General features: G+C 44.2%; 1 protein-coding gene across 5 annotated transcripts in view; it reads left to right on the top strand.

Moving 5' to 3' along the window:
- Window positions 1-27,049, top strand: part of WDR70 (WD repeat domain 70) — a 587,030-nt gene extending 559,981 nt beyond the window's left edge. For all 5 annotated transcript variants that reach the window (XM_029578603.1, XM_029578594.1, XM_029578568.1 and 2 more), the window contains exons 17-18: window positions 2,939-3,101; window positions 26,813-27,049. In XM_029578603.1, the coding sequence (XP_029434463.1) occupies window positions 2,939-3,101; window positions 26,813-26,900 (251 nt within the window). In that variant the 3' untranslated portion in view covers window positions 26,901-27,049. The remainder of the gene's footprint in view (window positions 1-2,938; window positions 3,102-26,812) is intronic.
- Window positions 27,050-27,603: the final 554 nt, after the last annotated feature.

Below are 27,603 nucleotides of genomic sequence, written 5' to 3'. Positions count from 1 at the left end.
AGTGTAGGTAACCTAGTAGTAGTAGTCCAGGGGTCCACAGCAGAGGAGACCAGTCCCACACTCAAGTAGAGGATAGGCATCGCAGGGTAGCCGAGGAAGGTCTTGGATAAAGACTCCCAGCGCTGACCCCTTTAAAGAATGGGCTTTCGTCGCTGCGCACATCTAGGCAACGTCAGGGGGCAGGGCTTCGGCTGCGGCAGCGTTCCTGCCACGGAGAAAAGCTTCTCGGCATCGTGGCAGGCCCCAGGGGAAACAGGAGTACCTTCCACCCTTGCCTTGTGTGGCTTGTCCATGAGACTTCAGTTTTTCGTTCTTCGAAGTCTTGTGGTTCAACTGTTCTTTTAACTGTGCAAGCACGTCTAGTGGATTAAGTAGCCCTGAAGATTCGGCCCTCCTGGGGTCCCTCTCGACTCTCCCCTGGGGAAGTATAGGTTCCGATATGACCGTAGCCATCTTCATGGACCGAGATGGTTCAGGAATTTCAAAGCAGGTTTCCGCACAGTGAGGTCCCCACTGAATCTGGTCAGGAGAAGACCAGTTAAACTGAGGCTGGTGTCTCTGTAACCAAGGTAACCCTAGAATTATAGAATTCACAGCCTTAGGTAGGACAAAAAAGGAAAGGTGCTCAACGTGATATGTTCCGATCCTTAAAGACAACGGTTGAGAATCCGTGTGACTTCATCCGGAAGAGGATTCCCATTTACAGACGAGAGAACCAATGGAGGTTCCACCGGCGAGGTGAAGAGACCACAATGATCCACAAGGTCCTGCCGGATAAAGTTTGCCCCAGCACCCGAGACCACCAGAGCCTGAGAGGAAACCCTTGTGGTGGACAGCGCCACTGACGCGGGCAAAAGAAAGAGAGGTGAACCTGTAGCAAGACCGAGGGTTATAACTTCGGTCAACTTTTGACAAAGTGGCATCGACCTTTAGAGCAAGGGTGGAGATGCAGGAGGTCCACCAGTACCAGAAGAGACTGCTTGAATGCAGGGTGCGGTCATGGCCGACGAAACTTGGGTCCGACCAAGTTGCATCAGTTCTTCAGTAGGATAAAAACTCCTCGGGCCGGAAAAGTGAATCCGAAAGATGCCCTCGTCACCTTTTATGGGCCTCCTGGGCCCTTCTTGTAACCTCCGGTCGATCCTCCCTGTGAGGTTAATAAGTCCCTCCAGAGAAGTGGGAAGCTCCCGTGCCGCTAGTTCATCCTTAATTTGTGGAGATAGGCCCTCCAAAATTATGGTATTTAAACTGTTCCCCTGCAGAATTCTATAGCATATTCACTTAGGATTCGAGAGCCCTGTCGAAGATGAAGGTGGTCCGCACCCATAGCTGGCAGCCTGCCTGGCTCTTCGAACTCCTGTTTGAAGGTGGAAACAAACTGAGGCAGGTCAGATAGCAGAGGATCAGAGCGCTCCAATAAGGTTGAAGCCCAAGCCAGGGCCTTGCCATCTAATAGGGAGAGGATAAAGGTCGTCTTAATCAAATCACTTGAAAACAGCAATGGTTGTAGGGTAAAGTGCATATGGCACTAGTTTAAGAACCCCCGACAGCGCTTAGAATCCCCAGAATAACTGGGGGGATTAGACAGTGAAATCGCTGTTTGATGGACTCCAGGGGCCACTGGTGAAGCAGCTGGTGTGGGAGAAGTTATGTCTAACTTCTTTAGAAGATCCTGGCGGAGAGTCAGACGATGGACATCTGCCGTTCCTAATTCAACAGAGGCCTGAAGGTTTTGAACCCTTTGAAGGAGACCGGGGAATGACTGGAGCACTTTCAAATCTTCAGCTTGCGAATCCAGTCGAGCATTCAGTCTGTCAACAGAGGAAGATAGTGCTTCCAGGAACCTTTGTTGTTCTTGACTCTTCTGGGCCAGGCCAGGAATGGGCTGGGGTGCGGAAGTCTGAGCCGGGTCCATGGAGTTAGCAATCTGTTATGGTTATGAAGTGTTGGAGTGGACTCTTGGGCACTGCGGTGATGGCCACTCCCACAGGGAGGAGCCCTCTGAGGAACCGCAGTACTAGGCCAGAGTCTATACCCGCAGACTCAGAGAAGTTGAGTTTATTATACAGCTCGATGGTATTGCCCAGGGAGCGGGCAGAAGTGTAGGTAACCCAGTAGTAGTAGTCCAGGGGTCCACAACAGAGGAGACCAATCCCACACTTGAGTAGAGGATAGGCAACGCAGGGTAGCCGAGGAAGGTCTTGGATAAAGACTCCCAGCGCTGACCCCTTTAAAGAAAGATCTGTTGTCGCTGCACGCGTCTAGGCAACATCAGGGGGCAGGGCTTCGGCAGCGGCAGCAGCATCGTGGCAGGCCCCAGGGGAAACAGGCGTACTGTCCACCCTTGCCTCGGCGTCCCTGGGGCTGATGGACCGCCGCAGAAGTGGGTGAGCACGGTCGACCACGGTCTCCTTGGTCGAGAAGCGTAACACCAAGGTCCACATCCCACAGCTCTTTCTGTAACCTGGGCACATGTATGCTGAGTCTGGCATAACAATGTCAGTTGTCATTGTGTGTTGACTAAGGCCGCATCCCCAACTCTGGGTGACTTAAGATGTAGATACTGGGCTAGAGCAGTGGCTCTTAGGAGTACTTGGAAGCACCACACAGGAGAACACTGTTTACAGATATACAAACAAGATTTTTCTGAAGACTTGCAGCAGATGCCTGAGAATCTGCTTAGGAGTTTACTGTAAAATATGGGATTTTTTTTCTTTAGAAGAGGTTCATTGCATTAACAGATCTTCATGCAGGTATGCACATACATTTTCAAGAAAATTTGTGTGAACAATGGTTGGGAGTTTTTAATAATTTTTTTATGTATATTCAAAATAAAACTACAGTAACAAATATACTGAAAGTATAAACATAAGTATCATAGGAAGTACTATGATACTTCTGTAGATCTGTAGGATAACTGTGGTTTCCTATGTCATAGGTCGTGGTGGCCGTGTTGGAACTCATGGAGGTACCTTGTCTTCATTTATTGTTAAGAATATTGCACTGGATAAAACTGATGACAGCAATCCTCGAGAGGCCATTTTGCGCCATGCAAAGGATGCTGAGGCTAACCCATACTGGGTTGCTCCAGCATATTCTAGGTAAGCATGGGGTTTAAATAAAATATCAGACTCCTGTTGTGAAAACTCTGTTGTGAGTGACCGGTAAAAATATTGTTTTGAAAAAAAATATTCTTATGTAGCTATTACTTTCATAGTTTTGGGACATTCAGAAAAGATTGTGTAAGTAGAATTTATGAAAGCCTGTATAAGTTTCCAGTAGATTTGCAGTTGTCCATCATTTTAGTCCATTACTCAATTTGACAAAACTTTGAAAATGTGTAAAATGAGTGATGTGGCATAAAAAATTTGTATAAGTGAAAACTGTATTAGTGAGTGTCATTTCTAGACAGAAGTATTTGTAGGGGGAAGAGGGTGGGTAAACTAGATACAGAGGGGAGTAAGCCAAAGCATTTCCGCACATCTCACACACCCGCCACAGCATGGCCATCTGCCTTTTCTGTATGCAACTCCATTATGTACCTTTCTGTGACATTGTTATTCATGTTGCCAAGGTCATCTCAAGATATTTTGAAGCACAGGACAAGCCATCAATTTGATGGTCTCCATCATCATCCCTGTAAACTGTAAGATAAAGATAAACAACATGCAGATAGCTTCAGGCAGGAATAGTTTTCCATCCTTGAATTAGCTATAAAGACACTACAAGAAAAATTCCTAAGGGCCTTCTATGCAATAAAGATTCAATCACTCAGTAAAACTAATTTGAGAGCATTATTCAACCAGTTTTCCTAAATGGAAGTAAAGTGGGCTGGAACAGAACCCCACTATAAACCCTATATCCTCCATTTTGTACACAAATACTTCACAGCCACAAAACTCGTGCCCACCCATTCCTTCATTCTACAGTGAGTGCAAAGCAGAACTAGGATGCCCCTCTGCAAATGGCAGCCCAGCTGTCTGAAATGGTGAAGAATTTCTTTACTTCCTTGCTTCCTGAGGTCCAGAGAGGAAAGATGGATCCTCTCCTATCCAGGATGGAGGAGTTTTTTCTGTAGAACAGAACCTAGGTGAATCTCCAAGATATTTGAGGAGTTTCACCAGCTCAGGCAAGCCTACTTGTACTCACGGCTACTTTCCTTCCCCTGAAGGCAAACCTCCATGGGGATTCAAAAGGAAAGGAGTCAGCTTGGTTGGAGTTCTTACCAATCCTCTCCTCGGCTGCATTCCTCTTTGTCTGAGACATGGATGAGTGTCTGGCAATGGTCGGATGAGGAAAAATCCAAAGAATTCTTTCCATCCCCTCTCTAGTTCTACCAAGGCATACTTCAGACGCCCACACACGCATGCACACTCACACCTCCCCCCCCCCCCCACCCCAAATCTCTATTGCAGTCTTAGTCACCGTCTTTGACATGAGATCTAGGGTAAGGCCTGGCCAAATGGCCAAGCCTTGACTTTCTTCCTGAAGGTAAAGTAAAATGTCTCAAAGCATAATAGTAAGGGCATCTTGTTCCACAATTTTGGGGCATAGCAGCTGAATACATGAAGTCTCATGCAGATTAATCTAGAGGAAGCCAGAGGAGGAGAGGATAAAGGGGCCATTTGGAAGGATTGAAGTTCTCTTGCTGGAGTGTAGGAGAATAGGAGCTGGGGGCCAGATTCTTCACACATTTGAAGAAAGAGTTCTGAATTGTATCCTGTTTTCAACTAGAAGCCAGTGTAGATAGCTTAGAATTGGTTTATGTGGTCAGTTGCTTCGGCCCGAATCAAAATGTTGGCTGCCAGTTTGTAGAAGGCATGGAGTTATATTGTCCCAGAAAGTATTATCTATAGCGTCCTTTATTTCAAAATGTTTTTCTTCATGTATTCAGATTTTTTCCATGCTAGGCAGAGATTGAGGGGAGAGAGAGTGGAAAAGACACTTGACAGGGATCATGGGAGTGTCTAAGACACTGGATAGTAGGTGAGAGGTAGAGATGCTGGGTACAGCATGGAGGGAGAGGGAGAGGAAGGGAGACATGCTGGACAGAGTGTTGGGATAGAGAAGAAGAGACAGTGGGTAGGGAGTGAGGAGAAAGAAGGTGAGATGTTGAACAGAGAGCTAGGGAAGAAAGAGTATTAGACTTGATACCTATCATTTTTATAGCACTATTGGATGTATTTAGTTTTTTGTAATGGTGATAATATTCAGATATGATAAGTCCCTGCCCCAAAGAGTTTACAAGCTGGGCTGAGGTTGAGGGCAGAGAGTGTGTGGTGATAGCTACAGATTAGAGCTGGGACATGGCGCTCTAGACTAGGCTGGGAGAATAGGGTGAGACAGCTACAGACTAGGGCTGGGAAAGAGGTTAAGACAACTACGGAGGGGTGTGAGTGGGTGAAAGACAGCTATATACTAGGGTTGACCATCTGGGAGGTAATGAGAGACAGGCAGATGACATATTTGCTTCCTCCCCAGGTTCATTCAGAGAGGCTGAATCAGTCCTGGTTTTCCTCCATTGTGTTCATAGAGTTGCAGTTCTGATTTTCCCATTGATTTCCCTAAGAAAATCAGAACTGTAACTCCATGCATATTGACTTTGTGGCATGTTAGGTTATTTTATATGTTTTTTTTAAAGTAACTTTTAACATTGTAGGTGTAATAACTGAAACTAGATGGGCAGCAGTGCTCTTCTTATGTGAACTCTGCCCTGCAGTATTTAGCAAGTGCTTTTTTATGATTCTTGCCATGTTTTGGCTTGGAGAAAGGGTGTTGTGTATAGAAACTAACTTTTGCTTCTCTTCCCAGTTCTGTTTTGCTCATCTCCATGAAATTCACAATCAAAACTTGCACAAATCTCCCTAGGGCCCAGGAATCCCTGAACTGCTTTCCTCTTCCCCCTGGCAGGAGGATACGTGCTTCCCGCCTGCCATCTTGCATAACATTGTCAAATGAATTACCCTGGCTCAATGATGTTTCACACTTTGACCTGTCTGTGGCCAAAGCGAGAGGGGGTGCAGAGCTGGAATAATTTGACAGTATTGGGAAAGACAGCAAGAGATAAGCACCTCTTCTTCCTGCAGAGGGATATGGGGGATTAGGCAGACCTTCGGGAACTGGGTAGGCTTCCGGGAGCTCTGGGTAGCCTTGTTGTCCTATTGAACAAACAGCCAGGGGCGTTGAAGTCTGCACAGGCTTGTTGATGTGTAATGGAGGCTTGTGAAATCAGCATCTAGATGGCCTTTTTTTGTGTGTCAGAGGGGTTGGCAGACAGGTTAGTACAGTGACCCTGTGATGCAGGGTTTGGCACGCCAGCCTTTTCCCCACCTCTACCCTGCCCCTGGTGTCCTTAACTTTCTAACGATTACATGGCCATGAGGAAGCTAATGTACCTCAGCGCATAGTGGGGTATGTACTTAGAGGCTTATTATCCCTTTTATTTAAATAATTGGTATCGACAATTTGTTCTAGGGCCACGTGGCAGTAGCAAATTTTCTGATGCATCACCAACTTAAGCAGTCACCGTACACCCCTAAAGACAAGCACAAAGGATCATTAGGTGTGCGATAGTCTGACAACAAGTGAAATCTTTGCTGTTGCAATAGATATGGAAAATTACTTGAGTAAAAGGGCCTAGTGATCTTTATCTTTCTAGCTCTATTTCTTTGATGACAAAACATTATGGTTTACTTGAAGAAGCTGACACTGACATTTCTTCATTATTGTAATTAAGAGACTGCAAACAAAGTGGAATATAAAATATACCCAAAAGAGGCACTCAGTACCAAATAACTCCAAAAGACACTTATTAAATGAATAGCAGGTAGAGCTTTATATATGGCTGATTAAGTTTATGCAGCTACCTTTAGCCAGATAAATTTAAACCTATCCAATTATCTTTTGAGTATTGCTGGTTAGGTTTAAAGTTATCTGGCCACATTGCTACTGGCAGCTTATGCTTCAGCGTTGCACTCATAGCAACACTGAAAGTAACAGCTGGGATCATAGTAGCAGCCTACCATGAGCCCAGCTAAAGATAGGCAATGGCACAGGTAACGGGAGGGTGGCAGGGTTAGGGGTGGGATAAGGAGGTGGCACTGTCTGGAAAAAGTTTTGCATGAGAAGGGGGAGGGGAGTCAGGCCAACACCCGCCTTTTAAACTTTGCATAATAAAGATAATTTGAGAGGTTTGGAGGGTAGAGGCTCAGCCCAGCAGGGCACTTTTTCATTCCTTTGAAGTGGGAGCAGGGGGGAATAGGGTCACCAGACCTGTGCTACTCATTTTGGTATTTTTTTTTTTTAGCTCCTTGCCACTTAACTGGCTATATCATTTGAATATAGCCGTTTAATTCTAAACGGGCCGATACAGTAAAGTGCGCTCCGGCAGAGCGCACTGTTAGCCCATGTTTGGCCGTGCGTTTTCGATGCACTATTTTTACCCCTTATACAGTAAGGGGTAAGTGTGTAGAAAATGTGCGGCCAAACCACCCCCCCACCCCCCCCACCCGCCTCCGAAACTAATAGCGCTCGCAACATGCAAATGCATGTTGATGGGCCTATTAGTTATTCCCGCCCGATACAGAAAGCAAAATGTGTAGTGAAGCCGCACATTTTAATTTCGGCCGGCACCGGGAAAGTGTACAGAAAAGCAGAAAAAACTGCTTTTCTGTACACCCTCCGACTTAATATCATAGTGATATTAAGTCAGAGGCCCCAAAAATTAAAAAAAATTAAAAATTAAAAAAAAAAAATTAAAAATCTGCCCGCGGCCCGCAGGTTGGAAGATGGATGCTCAATTTTGCCGGCGTCTGTTTTCCGAATCCATGGCTGTCAGCGGGTTCGAAAACTGATGCCGGTAAAATTGAGCATCGGCTGTCAAACCCGCTAACAGCCGCCGCTTCTGTCAAAAAGGAAGCGCTAGGGATGCACTAGTGTCCCTAGTGCCTCCTTTTACCGCGGGCCCTCATTTGCATGCGGGCCGATACTGAATCGCGCACCCAGGACACTGGTCTGTGCGTGCGTCGGGAGAGCGGGCGCTCGCTGGCTCTCCCGCGCTTCTTTCTGTATCGGCCTGAAAGGTAGCCAGCCAAATGAGGCCGAAGAACTTCAGACCTACTCTCGGCCACGTCTAGAGATAGCCAAATAAGTTATTCAAATAACTCCAAAAAATCTGATTTAGCCTGAGAAGTTTTTCATCTAACTCAACCCTGCCCCCAAAGTTCCCTTTGTTTATTTGGGTAAATTTTTGCCAGAGAAGTACCGAGGATATTCAGAACTTACCATTTAACTGGATATTTTTTGAATTACCCAGCTAAATTGCTTTGAATATTGGCCTCTAAGGAACTAAATGTAGACTGGGCTTTTTTTGTGGTTGTAAGACTCAAGTTTTGTTTATGATTGGACTAATGACATTGGAGTTAATATTTTTGTGTCAAACCTTTTTTTGTGGGGCTATATTTTTTGCTACTTTTTTGTTCTTTTTGGTTTTCACTGACAGTACTGCCAGCAGTTCAAAGTATTTTCTTTAAATAGACACTTGTTTGGACAGTTTGAGTAGCTTATATTTGTGTTGTGTAAGGCTTGCCAGATAATGCCAGTCCCTTGCCAGTAGACATGGAGACTGTCTAAGATATTCATTTATCCTGCATTCTTTTATGTACTCAGTCATGTTCAGAGACCGAATTTGTTTCATCTGTTGTACTATCAACATCAGCCTAAATTTTCTCTTCTTGACCAAGATCAAAATAATAAAATGCCTCTTTTACTTTTGCATGAACATCACCAGATTGAATGTTATGTGCCGATGAAGTATGCTTTGGTATAGTTGGCACAAAAGTAGATGCAGCAGAGTTAGTGTATTTGAAAAAGGCAGAAACAGTGCATCTACTAAGCAATGAATGTTTTAAGATGGAAGCTTTCAGGATGGTAATATCTACCTCACCGCCATTACTAGCCAGGAAATTAAACAGTGTGACAAATGATATAGCAACAATTGTAAGCCTTTATTTTTATGCATAGCCAGTCAGGACTCTTAAAAGAGAATTTCAAAACTGTCCGAGAACATACAACTTTCTTAGCCACATAGAAAACGCCCTTAGCTTATTTTTAAAATGATCAAACATTTTAAAAGAAATACAAAATGTCTGATGTTTATGGAGAAAATGCTTCGTGCATCTGGCCCACAGGAACTTAACTAGGAGCATTGGTTTCCTCGCCCCTTATCAGACATAGTCCTCATGTACAGTGTCTTATAAAAATCTTGCCACCCTTGTATATTTTTCACATTTTGCTGTTTAAAAAATACAAATCACAATGCATTAAAGTAGGAATATTTTTCACTTAGCTACCCAGCATGCTCACTTTCATCATGAAAGAACAATTATAGAAATATTCCAAAAGTAATTAAGAATAAAAAATCAAAACGTCTTGATTTCATACGTCTTCACACCACTTGACTCAACATTTGCGATGGCTGTTACTGCTGCAAAAGGAGCTATGAGTCATTTGGGATAAATGTCTATCAACTTTGCACAGTGGGATGGTGCCGTTTTTGCCTGTTTTTCTTGGCAAAAGAGCTCAAGCAAGAGCTCTTTTTTGTAAGGGATCCTACAGCTACCCACATGGGAAAGACATTTAAAATAAAAGGTTTATATTTATGCTTCTCTATGAATGGTGAATACATGATACAATGCAAAAAAATTAGAAGGATGCCACAATGGTGAATCAAGCTAAAAATTAAGGACAAGAATCAATCTTTATAGACCTAACGCAAAAAATTACAGAGAAAAACAGAATAACTTTAAAAGAACTACAGAAAGTCCCCTCTAAGTGTTCTTTGCAAATACTAGAGGGCACATCATAAGGCTTTTCTTCAGTAGTGGCTTCCTTCTTGCCACCCTCCCATAAGAGGCCATGTTTGTGGATAATCTTGAAATTGTTGCATGGTCAACATTTTCCCATTCTCAGCCAGAGATTTCTGTAGTTCTTTTAAAGTTATTTTGTTTTTCTCTGTAATATTTTGCGTTAGGTCTATGAAGATTGATTCTTGTCCTTAATTTTTAGCTTCTTTCCTCAGTGTGGCGTCCTTCTAAATTTTCGCATTGTATCATGTATTCACCATTCATAGAGAAGCATAAATATAAACCTTTTATTTTAAATGTCTTTCCCATGTGGGTAGCTGTAGGATTATACTCCTCTGCAAATACATCACTCCTGCTCCTCCCCATCTCTATCCTTTTACTTTACAACTCTTTACAACTTTGAAAACAAACACCACCATTGTAATAGGACCTGTAATTTGCATGTATATTAGGGCAACATCATCCTTGACATATTCTGCACTGAACTAAGGAAGGGAGCCTAAATCTCAAACACTTGGGACAAATGTTAGTCCAGTATAAATGCATCAAATACAGTTCGTTCACCTTTATTTCTATGCATAGTCAGTGAAAGATTAAAAAAAATACGTCATATACAACATAAATCTTAAATTATCTGTTCTGCTGCAAGTAGTTCAGACTTAAACGAAGAATTCAGGAAGCATTGTTCCTCAGACATTTGAATTGAAATTATAAGCAATACTGTGGTTCAAAAAGTTGCACTGACATAATTTGTTTCCAGGAAGCTTACACAGCACCTATCCACAGTAGTTAGTGATATTAGTCCATTACTTTCCAGAGCCTAAACAAAAGTGGTTTGTAGGAAATAAAGTAAAACACTACTTGAAAAAAAAAAAAGAAATACCTATCTTTAAATGCAAGTAGCTTTTCAGTTAGTGTAAAATATATGCTCGCAAGTCCAATCGATTATATTTTGCTTTTATTATACTGTTTTCTTCTAAGTGTCTTCAGAAGGGCACGCTTTTTGTAAGATGGATTTAGCAAGACATGAGAATTCATATGTGGCTACATTTTTGTATCAGTGTTAATCAGAAGAGAACAAACATTCATTTCTTTTTAAAATAACAGAAAAAAGGTAACATGCTGAGCATTGGTTCCAGGATACAAAAGTAATTTAGTATGTCTTGTGCCCATTAGCTTCATTATTTGTATATTAAGTTGCACTTCTGACACCTGCAGTGTAATAGTCATGAAAGTTTTAACAGGTAGCAGTATTCCAGAAGGCATACCATGCCATACGTAGGCAGATTTCGTTACAGTTTCATGTTAGCAGATGTAGCTGGAGGGGAAAAGTGAGCTGACAGCAAAGTGGAATGGCTATGGGTCCAAAATGCTATTAGCTTACACACCAGACAAGGGAATATGTGCATGGATATATATATATAGAGAGAGAGAGAGAGAAAGACATATGGATGTGTGTGTGTGAGTGAGAGAGGTTGGTCAGCAGTTGCTAACCTGACTGCTTTGTCAGTGGTGGTTAACTTCTTGCCAAATAATTTCCCTTATTACTACTTCATCTTGCACATTAAGGGGACAATTTTCAAACAGCCCAATAAGAAAGTCAGCAAAAATGTGCTTACATTACACCAGTTTTCAAAGCTGACTTGTATGCATAATTCCACTTTGAAAATTATCCCACCAAATGTACCCGCCCAAGTTACACCCGCTAAAACGTCTGAACAAATCTTCCCTGATAATGTGTGCGCATACTTTTTAAAATTCAAAATGTATGTGCATAAGTGCAAACCCTGACACATCTCTGCCCCCAAGGTATACTTCCACTTAGTCTGGGTAAACTTACGCATGAACCTAACATATATGCATATGTTTATCCACATATCAGACGAGCAGTTTTCAAAAGGCCATTTCTGTGTGTAAAATACATACTTACCTGCAGAAGTCCCTTTGAAAATTACCTTCCCCATGAGTGTCATGTATCCTCTACATAAGATGGTTTAAGAAGGAAATGTATTTTTTCATCAGTTGAACCTGATTACATTATGTTGACCTTTTTCTCACTTATTTTATGTATATATTTTCTGCAAAAAAGGAAAAATGGTTTATTTGTGTCTGCTGCATTCTGATGTCTGTTAATTTTCACATCTTCAAATTCTCCAACATTGCTTGACCACACAACGCTTCCTCGGTTGGGGATGGCGTTCTTATTGCATGCCAAACATAAAACATTCTGACAACAGTGGTTCCAATCTGGATACTGTCCACTTGTTCTGAAGATGAATTTATATAGTATGTATTTTATTTTACAAATTAGTTTTAGATATTGTATGTTTAATAAAAAAAAATGTTCAATAGTCTGCATAATATTTGAAATAAACAAGCCAAAATGTAGATTAAAACTGAATCCCTAGTTCCATTAAAACTAAAATAATATCCTCACCCTTGCAATGTAAATACTGTGTACATGGGCCCTTTCTTTAAGGTTTCTGTTAAAAGCCAGATAATTAGCATAGTATAGTACCAGGAACTGAAACTAAATCCGTTGCTGGTAGAAGAAAAATTAGGGGTAGATTTTCAAAAAGCGCGATTTGGCGTACTTTTGTTGGCGCATCAGGCGCCAACAAAAGTACGCTGGATTTTAGTAGATATGCACGTAGCCGCTAAAATCCTGGATCGGCGCTCGCAAGGCTACTGATTCCGTATAGCCGGCGCGCGCCAAGCCGCGCAGCCTACCTCCGTTCCCTCCGAGGCCGCTCCGAAATCGGAGCAGCCTCGGAGGGAACTTTCTTTTGCCCTCCCCTCACCTTCCCCTCCCCTCCCCTACCTAACCCCCCCCCCCGGCCCTGTCTAAACCCCCCCTTACCTTTGTCGGGGGATTTACGCCTCCCGGAGGGAGAAGTAAATCCCCGCGCGCCAGCGGGCCGCTAGCGCGCCAGGCCGCAATCTGGGGGCGGGTCCAGAGGGCGTGGCCACGCCCCCGGACCGCCCGGGCCGTAACCACGCCCCCAGACCCGCCCCCGAAACGCTACATCCCGCCCCGAAAACGCCGCGCGGATCGGGCCCGCCCTCGACACGCCCCCCTCGGAAAACCCCGGGACTTACGCGAGTCCCGGGGCTCTGCGCGCGCCGGTAGGCCTATGTAAAATAGGCACACCGGCGCGCAGGGCTCTTAAAATCCACCCCTTAGAATTGTCATCTACAGAAGGTCTACTGTACCTTTCAATAGAAGTTTATTAACTAGTCTTAGTACATGATTTTTCAATACACACAAATGTTATTTTTAAAATGTATTTTAGAACTTGAAATATTGCTATCTTTTAACTTTCAACAGAAAGAAAATACTTTCCTCCTTATTATAATGGTATTTGCCATTATTTGCTTTACATGTGCCTGGACAAACTATCCTTTGAACATGGCCTTTATTTGATCAAGCATTTATGCATGCTTCTAGAAGCATATTTTCCAAACAATTATTTCTTCACTTCTTGGAAACTTTCGCTAGAACTCTTTATTTGCAAAATCTGTTGAACCTTGAATTTTTCATTTTATTGAGGTCAACATATTTTTTTGTGAAATAAAGGCAGAAAAGTCTGTGTCAAGGGCACACTTTGTACCAGGTTATGAAGAGAACCATGCTCTCCAAATAGATATTTACTGCTGAAGTGGCTGGACTGGACAAAAGAAAATTTTTTTAAATAACAAAAAAATAAAATAAAATCCTTGGTAACCATGAATGAAGCCTCATGATTCCTCTGCCTCAGACATCATACATGGCAATAAATGGGGCTGGGAGGTTTCCAAATGAGCTGGAAGCTGAATGAGTAGGAGGAGGAGCAGGCTGGCTGGCTGGCAAAAAAAAAAAAGACAGAAGAGTCTATTTAGAGCTATGTTTTTTGGTTAATCCCTTTCTCAGTAATTCTGTGATTGTGATAAGTGGGCTAGAGGTCATATGGTTCTGATTCACAGCTGGAGGGTTAACAAGTGTGTCCGATTATCAAGTCATGGCTATAACTGATTTTACTCTCTTGAGTTTTTTCCCTTTTTTTTTTTTTTTTGTAATCAACAATAGGTCTAGAGCCAAGATAGCCTGGAGTTTATACTCAGATACTTGAATCTGTAGTATAAATGATTTTTCCCTCACGTTCATACTGCTAGCCAGAAGCCAACTTTCTATTTTGTGAATGCTTCATAACAAATGAGTAATAATAATTACAAATAATGTGGCTTCTGGACTTTAAGTGGCAGTGGAAAAACTCGAACTGATACACCCTGGACTAAGGTGCTTGAGGAAAATGAACACAAGAGACTTAGATTATGGCGTAGCCTGAGGGCAAAAACAAAATTCCTTTTAGAAAGTTTCTCTTGACATTTATTTTATTTATTTATTTATTTAACAGCTTTTAATATACCGGTGTTCGTGCGAGCACATCACGCCGGTTTACAATAAACTTGAGAAAGGAAGAAAGTTACAAAAAACAGGGAGTGGGTGATGGAGCAGGAGGAAAAAAAAGGGGTGGGGAGAGAGCGGGAGTTGTAATCATTCTAGAAAAACAATAAAATGTCTTTTGCCCAGAAAGATGGGAAAACCCCTAATCAGTTGCTTTTTATTTGGAACTGTGTATATATAGTAGTGGTTCTGCTACTTTTATTTCTATCTTATAAAATATGTTTGAGTGTAAAACATAGTAACATAGGCCTAGATTCATCATTCTGATATAAATATAGCAGAAATAGCGTCCTCGATAAAAACGGGATGTGGTTAGGATAATTTTCCATGTACCGCATCACATAGCTAGTTTACCTCAACGCACGTTAAATTTATCACACCCACCAATATTTTCACATCGCAAGCTGAGAAGTCCCTGGACAAGCTTTTATTGCATTTTGGGCTGCTGCTGGCAAGAGAGAGAGAGCCTCTGTAGAGGCTCACAATCAGGGCCGGTGCAAGGGGGATTAGGCGCCCTAGGCGAGCCTTCTCCCTTGTGCCACAACCCCCGGTCTCGGCCCCAACTCCTACATCGTTCTCGATCACGTCCACCGACTGTGTGGTTTTCTGGGTCACGAGCAGGTTGGGCACTGCTCGCAGCCCACCAAATTTCCACTCCTCTTTGCCACCGCTTGCGGCCCTATATGGTTCACACCCAGTGGCGTACCAAGGGTCTCCGGTGGGTGCGCGCCCTTGAAGTGCACAAAGGAGTGCAACAGAGGAGCTTGCCCCTTTGTACGCCCCTTTGTGTGCACCTGAAGTGCTAGCCTGCTGTTCATCTACCATAATAACCTTTCCTATTAACTAAAACCATTCTAACAATGGAGCACATAAACCTTATGAAACCTATACTACTAAGAAGGCAAATTCAAAAACAGAATAAAAAAAGTAATACAAAACAAATCTTCCCCATGACCCATAACAACTCTCATACAGGGCTAATGCATGTGTGTGCCTCTCCAGCATCCCCCCTTAATCCTTCTTGTACTAATGCTTAAGGTCACAGAAAATCAGTGGCATCTCTAGACAGAAGAAGTTTGTTTTGGGGGGGGGGGGGGTGATGGAGGGGAGCCAAAATGACATTTCTTCATCACAACCACCTCTATAGCATGGATCCTGCTTTAAAATTGGTTACAAAAAAAAAAGTGTTAATAAAAAAGTCCAAAGGGTCTTCTGCATTATTTTAAAAAGCTGGCCAGTTTCACACTTCTAGTAAAACTACTATAAAATTATTTGATAGCCTCATTCTACTAATTCTAATTGGCTATGAGAGTGAAGTCTGGAATATATAGGAAGGGACAGAATGTCAATATAAATCCTGCATCTCCAGTTCTCTAACTCTGTGCATCCACTGAAATTCCCCCAAACAATGGAGCTTGGATGTTTCCCTTACAGCTCATCATAGTAAAAGATATTTTCAAATTCTGGTGTCACCTCACAGTAACAGTAGCACAAACACCTTCCACTGCTAGGCACATTGTGAACTAACACAAAACCCCGCAAAAAAGACACTCAAAATCTATACTGCAATCCCATCATAACATAACAGTAATAACACAAGGACTCAAACAACAATAACCCTACTTGTGAAAAAGCAAGGGTAAATATTACACTGGGTCCTAGAATACCAATACACCACCTACTGAGGAAACAAAACAAACCTGATTGCTATAGATCCCTATGCTAGCAGAATCTCTCATCATGGTCACACACACAGAGCAGAGACAGACTCTCACCAAATACAGAATACAAAATAAAGGAGCATAAATTAGACAAAAACTGAAATGTAAACTCCAAGAAGCCAGACTCTGTGTATTAACAATGGAAAAAAAGAACCACCATTCCTCATAAAAACAAATAAAATCAAGAAACATAAAGCATCAGTTGTAATAGTAAACCATAATAAAAGAATATTTTAAAACTACTGATAAACAGAATTTCTATTAATTAAAATCATGTACATTTTTTTACAATTTCCCAAACATCAATAAAATATTTCAAAACAGCACATATATCAAATAACATCCAATAATTAAAACTAATAAGGATTTAAAAAAGCCCCTGCTGCCCCTTCTGTGGGAGCTCTTGATTTCTAGTCACCCTGATATTGTCGAGGATTAGGAGGTTATCCTCTCTCTCTCTCTCTCACACACACATACTCACATGTCCATTCTCTCTCACACATACACTATCACATACATACACATTCATGCTCTTATACCCACCATAACCTCTCACTCTCACAGACACTGATACACTCTCAGGCTCTAAGACACTCTCTCCCCCTCCACACACCCCTAACACAAACTCTTACTCCCCTGGATTTTCTCATACACACTCACGCTCTCACATTCACTGGCTTTCTCACATACACACAAACACACACACCCAGGCAAGCTCCCAGTCATTCTCACATACACACTGACCCCCAGGCAGGCTCCCATTCATTTTCACTCCACTCTCTCCCCATCCCCCAGGCATGCACACATTCATTCTCACACACACAGACCCCCAGGCAGGCACCCATGGATTCACACACATACATCCCCAGGCAGAGTCCCATTCATATACATGCACCCACTAAAGGCAGACCCCTCCCCCCCTCTTTCTTTTGCCAGCAACCTTGTTACCTCTCTCATTCCTCTGCTGCCACTGTCACTGCTGCCGCATGGCTATTGGGGAGGCGACAATTGCTGCTACTGGCACTGAAGCCCATTTTGCTGCCTCCTCTGTGCAGGCCCCATGGACTTCCACTTTCTCCATGCTGATCTCGTACATTGTGAGATCCGCATAGAGAAAGTGCTACTCTTGCACATTCCCAAAGATTACATGTGCTAATCACTAAAAAGTAATTTTTATTTTTATTTTTTTTATATTTGCTGTCTGATCTTAGTTTTCTAATCGGTTGGTCACAGGCTTTTTTTCCCCACCTTCCCTTTCTTATTTTTTTCCACCTTCCCTTTCTTTTTTTTTTTTCTGTTTTTTTCTCTCTATCTTCTTCCCTCAAACACAGTCAGGTTCTCATTCTCACATGCTTTCTCTCTCTCTCTCTCACACACACATACACACACAGGCTCTCACTGTCACATGCTCTCTCTCATACAATCATTCGTACACACAGGCTCTTACTGTCACATGCTGTCTGAGTCTCACACACAGGCTCTCTCTCACTCCCACATTTTGTCTTGCTCAAGCATAGGCTCTCACTGTCACATGCTCTCTCTCATACGAGGGTAAGTCAGTAAGTAAGTCACAAATCTCTCTACTAAGGTAATAAAACATATCTGTAATGTTGTCATATTCCAGAGATGGCAGCACCTTAGAAGTGCTTATGTACATAAATAGTTATTTAAACTGTGCATGCGCAGGGGCTGTGTACACAAGGAAAATGGCTGCCGTGTTGACAGATTGTACGGTCGAAGAACAACGTGCTGTTGTCCGATTTTTATGGGCTAAGGGCTTAGTGGCAAAAGACATTCATAAAGAAATGTATCCAGTATATGGAGAGAAATGTCTCTCGCGTAAAGCAATTTATAAATGGACCGATAAATTTGCACAAGGACGTGCCAATGTGAACGACGAAACCAGACCTGGTTGACCTGTAGAGATTGCACAGAGGCAACTGTGAAGCAGGTTGAAGAGATGGTTCGCGCTAACCGGAGGGTAACAATTGACGAAGTTGCCAAAGAAATTGGGTGTTCTCACGGATTAGCATATTCCTTAGTGCACGATGCATTGAACTTTCGCAAAGTCTGTGCAAGATGGGTTCCCAAACAGCTGACCGAAGACAATAAGAACAACCGGATGGGTGTCTGTTTGGAAAATCTCTGCAGTTATGCAAACGAAGGTGAATCAATGATGGCACGTATTGTTACTTGTGACGAGTCGTGGGTGCACCACTATCAACCAGAAGCGAAACGCGATTCCATGCAGTGGAAGCATTCACTATCACCGACACCGAGAAAGTTCAGGTTTGTGCCTTCTGCAGGAAAGGTGATGTTGACTGTGTTTTGGGACCGAGATGGGATACTCTTAACCAGTTTTCAGAAGCGTGGTGAATCTGTTAATTCGGCTTCCTACTGTGCTACTCTGGGAAGTTCTTGAACATCCACCATACAGTACAGATTTGGCACCCAGCAATTTTCACTTGTTTGGCAAACTGAAAAGCCATCTCGGTGGTAAACATTTCACCAGCGATGAAGAAGTGGAACAAGAGGTGAAGTGCTGGTTACGATGCCAGCCAAAAGACTTTTACGCAGAAGGTTTTGACGGACTTTTCAAACGCTGGGACAAATGTATAAATGTTTGCGGCGATTACGTTGAAAAGTAGTTGGTTTTTCCACAAAAACTGTTTGTGACTATATTCTGTATATTTCACAGTAAATAATTAATCTTTTGTGTTTAAATAAATTTCATGATATTAATCCCATGTATGTTTGTGACTTACTTACTGACTTTCCCTCGTACAATCATTCATAAATACAGTCTCTCACTGGCACATGCTGTCTGAGTCTCACACACACAGGCTCTCTCTCACACTCCCACATGCTATCTTGCTCAAGCACAGGCTCTCACTGTCACATGCTGTCTCTCTCACACACACAGAGACTCTCTGCAAACATTCAGGTCCTCACTCCCACACACAGTCTCTCAATTCACTGTCAAGCACAATCTGTCAACTCATCTCATACACGCACACATACACACTCTACAGGCCCTCAGCCTCTCTCTCACCTCTGGGCCTTCTCTTCACGGGTCGCTACCCGGCCTCTTCCTCTTCTTGGGCCGCTGTGACTTGGGATTCGCGGCGGCTGCTCCTCTTCTGCACGCGCTGATGCTGCTCCTCTTCTGCATGCGCTGATGCTCCTCCTCCTTCCTGCCTGTGCGGCTCCGGCAACGTTTTCTTCCGGGGTCGTACGGGCAGGAAGGAGGAGCACCTGCAGGCTTGAACGCGACCTTTTTCTTCAGGCCGTGGTGACGTAAGCTCCACCACGGCCCTGCCGATCTGCCTGCTGTGTTGCTGCTCAGCCGCCAGTGGGATGAGGTCCACCGGCGGCCGCATGAGCCTCCCTGCACCCGGGGGCATTGGCTTCCCTCGGGATACCACTGTTCGCGGCGCCCCCTAATACTTGGCACCCTAGGCCCAGACCTAGTTCGCCTAGTGCTTCCATCGGCCCTGCTCACAATAAAGTTAAGTATTTATACCACTATAAGAAGGGGCACTAGTAACTCAGGGTGAGGTTTGTGGGGTGGAATGGGTTCCGGGGGACAATTTTACATGTACAGCACAATTACCTTCAATGAAGATTTTATGTGATTTGGAGGGATGAAAGTTTAAAGAAGAGTAGATTTGTACCATGCTCTCTCTACCTAGAAAGATTGATGCACTATCTACCTAGCTGCAGTCAAGCTAGGAGGAGAGAACATGATATAAATATACTCTTCTTTCACCTTTCATCCCTTTGCATTAAGGGGTAGATTTTAAAATGATATGTGCACGCGTCCATGTGCGCACGCTACCCGGCACGCACACATGGACGCGCGATTTTATAACATGCGCGTGCAAGGGGGTAGTCTAATCAAAGTACACACGGTGACACTTCGGGGCCTTCAGAGGATTGTAAAGGGTCTGGGGAGACTGGGGGATCAACAGGCTATCAAATAAAGGGGTTTAGAAGACCCAGCTGATAACTGGGTGAACTGGGGAGGAACTGGTGTAGACAATGGCATAAGCGTGCATCCCTTTTAAAATTTCCCCACTTATGTGGTAGAAGCGGCTTTTGCACACACAGGCGCACAGCCGCTTAAAATTGGGTGCGCGTGTGTACCCGGCAGGCTATTTTATAACTTGCACTCGTATACGCGCGTGTGTTATAAAATTGTCGTGTCCTTGGGCATGGGCCGACAAACGTGCGCCCATGTGCTGCTTTGACAGTTTCTGTCATTTTCTCTAGTGGACTAAATTTGGGTCCTTTTTACGTTTCAATCTCTTTTATTAATTGTCAACACCTTTATAATGTTTCATTAATTTAATCTCCAATTAATAACCATTAAATATACTTTGTTTCTCACAGGACAAGCAGGATGGTAGTCCTCACATATGGGTGACATCATCAGGATGGAGCCCAATCATGGAATACTTTTGTCAAAGTTTCTAGAACTTTGACTGGCACCTACTGGGCATGCCTAGCAATGCACCAACCCCGCATTCAGCAGGGGTACCCCTTCAGTCTTCTTTTTTCCACGCAGCAGTAGCCACGCGGGTTAAGGAACTCTCTTGAGATTCCTGACAGGAATTTTCCTCACGGAACTTTTTTCAAAATTTCAAAAACTTCTACCCCATAGGGGTCCCCCTTTCGATATCCATACTCTGCGGTCGAAAGGTAAGGTTTTACCCTTTTTGCGGTCGATTCCCGTCAAGTTATCCCTTCATGGCCTACCGGCCATCGACCGCACTGCGGCTACATTTTTATCAGAGTCATGGTGTCGGGTTTTCGTCTGTGCCCCAACTGTACTCGAACAATGTCCATCACTGACCCACATGGGGTCTGTGTTATGTGTTTGGGGTCCGACCACGATGTCCTAACTTGCACCAAATGTGCCCAAATGACACTGAAGGGCCGTAAGGCTCGTTTAGAGAAAATGGAGTTTCTCTTTCAGTCAAAACCCCGACTCCATCGATAGCTTTGATTTCGTCCAAGCCGGTGCCATCGACCTCTCGCCAGCACCGGGACACCGCTGCTGCCCGACCGGCATCGACGATTCCAAAGGTGTCGATTCCCTCCTTGCCTCCTCAAGAAAAGGACCGAGGAGATCATCATGAAAAACATCGACACCATCATCGCAAGGCTCAGTCCGCCGATCCAGGCAAGTCCCCAGCATCGACATCGGTAGAACCACCGACAAAGAAGCCCCGTCCAGAAAAGGCCCCATCCTCTTCTGTGACCGGGTCACCGAGGCGTTCCCCACCTTCAGTGGTGCCGAGATCCGAGATCCCACCTTCACCTGTGGACCCTCCGGCTACGCCAGTGCTGCCTCCTACTCCGGTGCCGGGCTTCCACGCCCCAGGCTTCCATGAGGAATTGGATCGGATAATCCAAGAGGCCATCGGTAAAGCACTTCAGGGCTTCCAACCTCCATCGACGCAGGTACCGGCCCCCGAGCCGGTCACCGATCCGATTCCCGTAGCTCTCGCACCACTACTGGGTAGACTGGATGCGGTTCCACCGATGGAACCGAGAGCACCGGTAGCTCTGCTGCCTTCCACACTGATTCCATTATCATCAGATGATGAGGAAACACCGATACCCATTCCACCGTCTGGGATTTTACCACCGACTCGTCCATCGATGTCACCAGTCCCCTTGGTGCCTCCATTGATGCCGTCGATGCCTCTTTCGCAGCCGTTGGTGCCTCCATCGATGCTGTTGGTGCCACCTCCGATGCCTAGGCCTGGTCCTTCAGGATTAGCACCATTTCTTCCCGTTGAAGACCCACTAGGTGCTGGAGATCAGCCCTATGATCCTTGGACCGATGATTCGTCCCAAGATACAGATGATCTACCATCAGAGCCCTCTCCCCCAGATGAAAGACGATGATCTCCACCAGAAGATCTGTCTTTTATTAATTTCATCAAGGAAATGTCTGAAACCATTCCCTTTCAACTTCAGACAGGACTCTAGGCACAAGATGCTGGAAGTACTCCAATTTCTAGATGCTCCTAAGGAAATCATGTCTATACCTATTCTTGAAATCTTGCTTGATCTCCTGAAGAGAAACTTGGAACACCCATGTTCAGTTCCACCTGTCAACCTTAAGACAGATGCCACCTATCTTGTGCAGTCAGCTCCTGGGTTCCAAAAGTCACAGTTGGATCATCACTCTGTTGTTGAACCAGCCCAGAAGAAGGCACAACATTCAAAACCTCATTCCTCCGTACCTCCAGGAAAGGAACAAAAATCCCTGGATGCTTTTGGCAGACGTATCTTCCATGGCTCAATGCTCATATCTCGCATTGCCTCTTACCAGTTATACATGACCCAGTATAACAGAGACCTTTTTAAGAGGATCCAGGATTTCTCTGATTCTTTACCAAAGCAACTCCAGGCTCAACTTCATACTCTGGCTCAAAAAGGTCTAGATGCTGGAAAGCACAAGGTCCGCGCTGCCTATAATATATTTGACACTGCCTCTAGAGTGTCTGCAGCGGGGATTAGTGCAAGAAGATGGGCCTGGCTCAAATCCTTGGACTTAAGACCAGAGGTTCAAGACAGGTTAGCAGATCTACCCTGTGTGGGTGATAATCTCTTTGGGGAAAAGATCCAAGAGACCATGGTGCAGTTGAAGGACCTCCATGAAATGCTTCGCCAGCTTTCTTCTGTGCCGTCTGAGTTTCCTCCCGCCCCCTAAGAGAACTTTCAGGCGTGACTCTAAGCGGCCGGCCTACAAGCCAAGGAAATTTTATCCTCCGGCTTCTAGAGGATGCCCTTCTAGACCTTACCAAAAAGGTCAATCCAGGCAGACTTGGCCTCAAAAGTCTCAGCCAGCTTCTCAACCTGGACCAGCATCAGGGTTTTGACTCCTTCCTAGAGAGTGTAAGCCAACCTCCTCTTCCATCCATACCGGTCAGCTGTCGGCTCTGCCACTTCAACAGCATTTGGTATACAGTCACCACAGACCAGTGGGGTATGTGCAGTGGTCACTCTTCCAGCGGACTCTCCACCTTAGCTGAAGTGGGGGATGTCCGACCACTCTCCCTTGCTCGAACAGGAGGTCTCATCCCTCCTCAAATTCCGAGCAATAGAACCAGTGCCCCTCTCCCAGCAGGGGCAAGGGTTTTATTCCCGGTATTTTCTAATACCAAAAAAGTCAGGTGGTGTACGCCCGATACTGGACCTCCATGCCCTAAACAAATTTTTGTAGAGAGAAAAATTCAAAATGGTAACCTTGGGCTCTCAACATCCTCTTCTACAAAGAGGAGATTGGCTATGCTCTCTAGATCTCCAAGACGCTTATACACACATCTCAATTACTCCATCTCATCGCAAGTACCTGCGTTTCCTGGTCGGCCCTCGTCACTTCCAGAACCATGTACTACCAGTCAGCCTAGCGTCCGCTCCACGAGTTATTCACCAAGAGCCTGGTAGTGGTCGCAGCCTTTCTCAGGAATCAGAGTGTCCACTTCTACCCTTATCTCGACGATTGGTTGATAAGGGCTTCGACTCAGCAGGGCGCTCTAGCCTCCCTATCCTTTATAAGGGCCGACCTAAACACTATACAGGTGAAAGCCTTCCTCCCCCAGGATCGCGCTTTCACCATAGCATCTCTGGCGCATCACCTACAGACTGGAGTATCTTCAACTGTTCGTCACTTCCTCATACTGCTGGGTCACATGGCGTCCTCGGTGCATGTCACTCCGATGGCTCGCCTAGCCATTAGAGTGATGCAGTGGACCTTAAATACCAGTGGATTCAAGCTTGTCAGCCAGTGTCCAGCATTATCCAAGTTACCAAACAGCTCCGTCTGTCACTAGCCTGGTGGATGCACCACTCCAATCTCATTCAAGGCCTTCCATTTCAGGCTCCAGAACCTCAAATTACCTTAACAACAGATGCATCCAACCACAGGTGGGGTGCACATGTAGGCGACCTGCAGACTCAGGGAACCTGGTCTCCAGAGGAAGCCAAACACCAAATAAATTTCCTGGAGCCACAGGCGATCTGATATGCCCTCAAGGCCTTTCAGGATTGTCTATCAAGCAAAGCCATCTTGATTCAAACCGACAATCAGGTTGTGATGTGGTACATCAACAAAGAAGAGGGAACGGGCTCCTAACTCCTGTGTCAGGAAGCTGCACAGATATGGGCATGGGCCCTTTCCTGCTCGATGTACCTCAAAGCAACCTACTTGCTGGGAGTGGACAATCTTTTGGCGGACAGGCTGAGTGCACTTTCCATCCGCACGAGTGGTCTCTCAACCCCATGATAGCGGACACGATATTCCAATGCTAGGGTTACCCTCGCATAGACCTCTTTTTGTCGGTCCACAACCACAAAATAGACAACTTCTGCTCTCTCATTCGCAGTCACCACTCGCAACCAAGCGATGCCTTCGCCCTCTCCTGGGCCAGCGGTCTCCTTTATGCGTACCCTCCACTTTCTCTCATTTCCAAGACTCGTGTGAAGCTCCGGAAGGACAAGGGATTGATGATCCTGATAGCTCCCCACTGGCCGGGCCAGGTGTGGTTTCCAATCCTCCAGGACCTATCAGTACGCCGGCACATTCCTCTGGAGAATGATCCCCTTCTAATAACTCAGAGCCTGGAGGTTGGGGTGACGCCGCTACCCTTTGTTCTATCTCTGACGGCCTGGATGTTGAAAGGTTAATACTCCAACATCTTAACTGTTCAGAATCAGTATCCCGAGTCCTGGTGGCTTCATGAAAGCCTTCAACGAGAAGGTCTTATTGCTGTAAATGGGATAAGTTTATGGTCTGGTGCACTTCCATGTCCATAGACCCCTTCACTTGTTCCACTGCGAGGTTCCTAGTCTATTTCTGGCACCTGTCAGAGTTAGGCCTAAAAACTTCCTCTATCAGAGTGCATGTTAGTGCAGTGTCTGCGTACCATAAGGGTATAGGAGATGTTTGCATTTCAACACAACCCTTAGTATCACGTTTCATGAGAAGCTTGCTCCATTTAAAACCTCCACTGCACCCTCCTGCCCCTGCTTGGGACCTTAATGTGGTTTTGAGATGGCTCATGAAACCTCAGTTTGAGCCTCTCCATTCCTGTGATCTCCGCTATCTCACCTGGAAGGTAGCTTTTCTTCTTGCGATCACGTCCGCTCGCAGAGTTAGTAAATTACAGGCATTAGTTACCTACCCGCCTTACACTAAAATTCTGCATGACAGGGTAGTGCTCCGCACTCACCCAAAAGATTTGCCAAAGGTAGTGTCGGAATTTCATATTAACCAATCTGTTATACTACTTACCTTTTTTCCCAGGCCCCATTCGAACCCAGGAGAACAGGTGCTGCATTCTTTGGACTGCAAACGTGCTCTAGCTTTCTATCTGGACCGCATGTCGGTCCACAGGAAATCCACACAATTGTTTGTTTCTTTTGATACCATCAAATTGGGAAATCCTGTGGGAAAGCAGACCCTATCCTCCTGGCTGTCGGAATGCATTTCTTTTTGCTACCAGCAAGCAGGCATTCCGCTACAAGACCGTGTAAAAGCACACTCGGTCAGGGCCATGGTGACATCAGTAGCGCACCTCCGTTCGGTGCCGCTTGCTGATATTTGTAAGGCTGCTACCTGGAGTTCTCTCCATACCTTTCACAGCCCATTATTGTTTAGATAAGGCTGGCACACAGGATTCCATCTTTGGCCAGTCCATTCTACGCAACTTGTTTTCAGTTTAACTTCCCAACATCCTTCCACCTACTCGTTCAGGATGCCCTCCTAACCAAATTTCCACCCCTATTGTGCCTGTTGCACATCTTTGGGTGCATTTGGTGCTTTGCTCGAGCATCCTCAGCTCGGTACTCACCCATATGTGATGACTACCATCCTGCTTGTCCTGTGAGAAAGCAGAGTTGCTTACCTATAACATGTGTTCTCACAGGACAGCAGGATGTTAGTCCTCATGAAACCCGCCCACCACCCTGCGGAGTTGGGTTCGTTTACGTGTCTTATTTTATTTTTCGCACGGACTTTTTACTATAAGACGAGACTGAAGGGGGACCCTTGCTGGATGCGGGGTTAGAGCATTGCTGGGCATGCCCAGTAGGTGCCAGTCAAAGTTCTAAAAACTTTGACAAAAGTGTTCCGTGATTGGGCTCCATCCTGATGATGTCACCCATATGTGAGGACCCTGTGAGAACACCTGTTACAGGTATTTTTAAAGAGCATATTTGAATTACTCCCTAAAACTGAATGCAGGTGTAGCTAATAGATTCAGTTGTGGAGCATATTTATAGGGTACAGTAGGTTCTTATTTGAGCACTGCTACTCTTGCTCTGCTACAGTAGTGTTGAATGATCTCTCTGGAGATTTAGCTTTTTTTTTTTTTTTGCCTGGACTCAAGAGGGAAATAATGCTGACCTTTTTTCTGGCAACCGTAAGAGTAAAGATTCTCGAAGACTTGTTAAAAAAAACAAATTTCACAAGGTAGGAAAGTGTGTAATGTAATTTCTCCAAGTCCTAGATTAAAATCTTTATAATAGATGCTCTCCTGGTGAATTTTGTTTCTTGAAATTGTACATTTTGGGCTATTTGCTGAACTGATGTTTTGTTTTGTATCTGCCTTTTGGCTGCAGTCTTCTCTTACTTACCATTAGTGCATTCAAAGTCTTCTAATTCATGATCCTAGTGGAACAGTTGATCATTTACCTTTCCTTTTAAGAGGAAGGCCATGTTAAATCTATGTTACTCATTTTCCTTTGCTTTTTTAAATATTTTTTAGGACTCAACCACATGCAGTTTTTGCAGAGGTAGAATCAGATGAAGATGAGCAAGACAATGAGCCAGACTGGAAAAAACGTAAAATTTAAAGAAAGGGATAAAAGTTCTCAACTGCCATATATTTGGGGATTGGTATTTGTGCCTATAAGAAAATCAGATTTATTGCAAATCAGTACTGCACAATTTCGGCATTTTTTTCTACATTATATTCTTTCAATAATAAAGACATTAAAATTTGCCTCATTGACGTTATTTGTGGTTTATAGCAGAAAGCAACATTGTACTGTCGGAGAGTTATATTTATTAAAAGGTCTTCCCCATTTATTTTTAGCACTAGCAGCAGCAACACAGAGTTTCTAAAATATATTTTTATTTGAATGACTTCACGTATTTCCTATCCCATGTCTTCTAATTTTATAATATTTGCTTCTATACAATGAAAGAAAGTAAAAGAAAAAGTGACTAGTTTTAGATGGCTGGTGGTAGTTAGGATGATGCATTTGGGCCTCAATTCTGCAAGTTATAAATAATATATTAAACCCACAGAATTTCTTTCTCCTGCCGTAACAAAAGATGTTAGCCCAGCTTGGAGGAAACTGAGCTCTTTTCTGTGAAGATTTACAGCCTGCTTGTAAATTTTTTCTAACCTGCGAATTTTTTAGAACCACATAGTGACTGCTAATGTATTAATATAGAGAGAAAAGCAGCCACAACCACCATAAATGTTCAATTCAGATTTTACTGTCAGTCAAGATTGTAGTAAAATTGGTTCACAATAAAGTTTGGCTAGTA

This window comes from Rhinatrema bivittatum, chromosome 1 (assembly GCF_901001135.1).
Source record: "Rhinatrema bivittatum chromosome 1, aRhiBiv1.1, whole genome shotgun sequence".
NCBI lineage: Eukaryota > Metazoa > Chordata > Amphibia > Gymnophiona > Rhinatrematidae > Rhinatrema > Rhinatrema bivittatum.
Note: the sequence above shows the minus strand (reverse complement) of the source record. Positions and strands in the feature narration are given on the sequence as shown.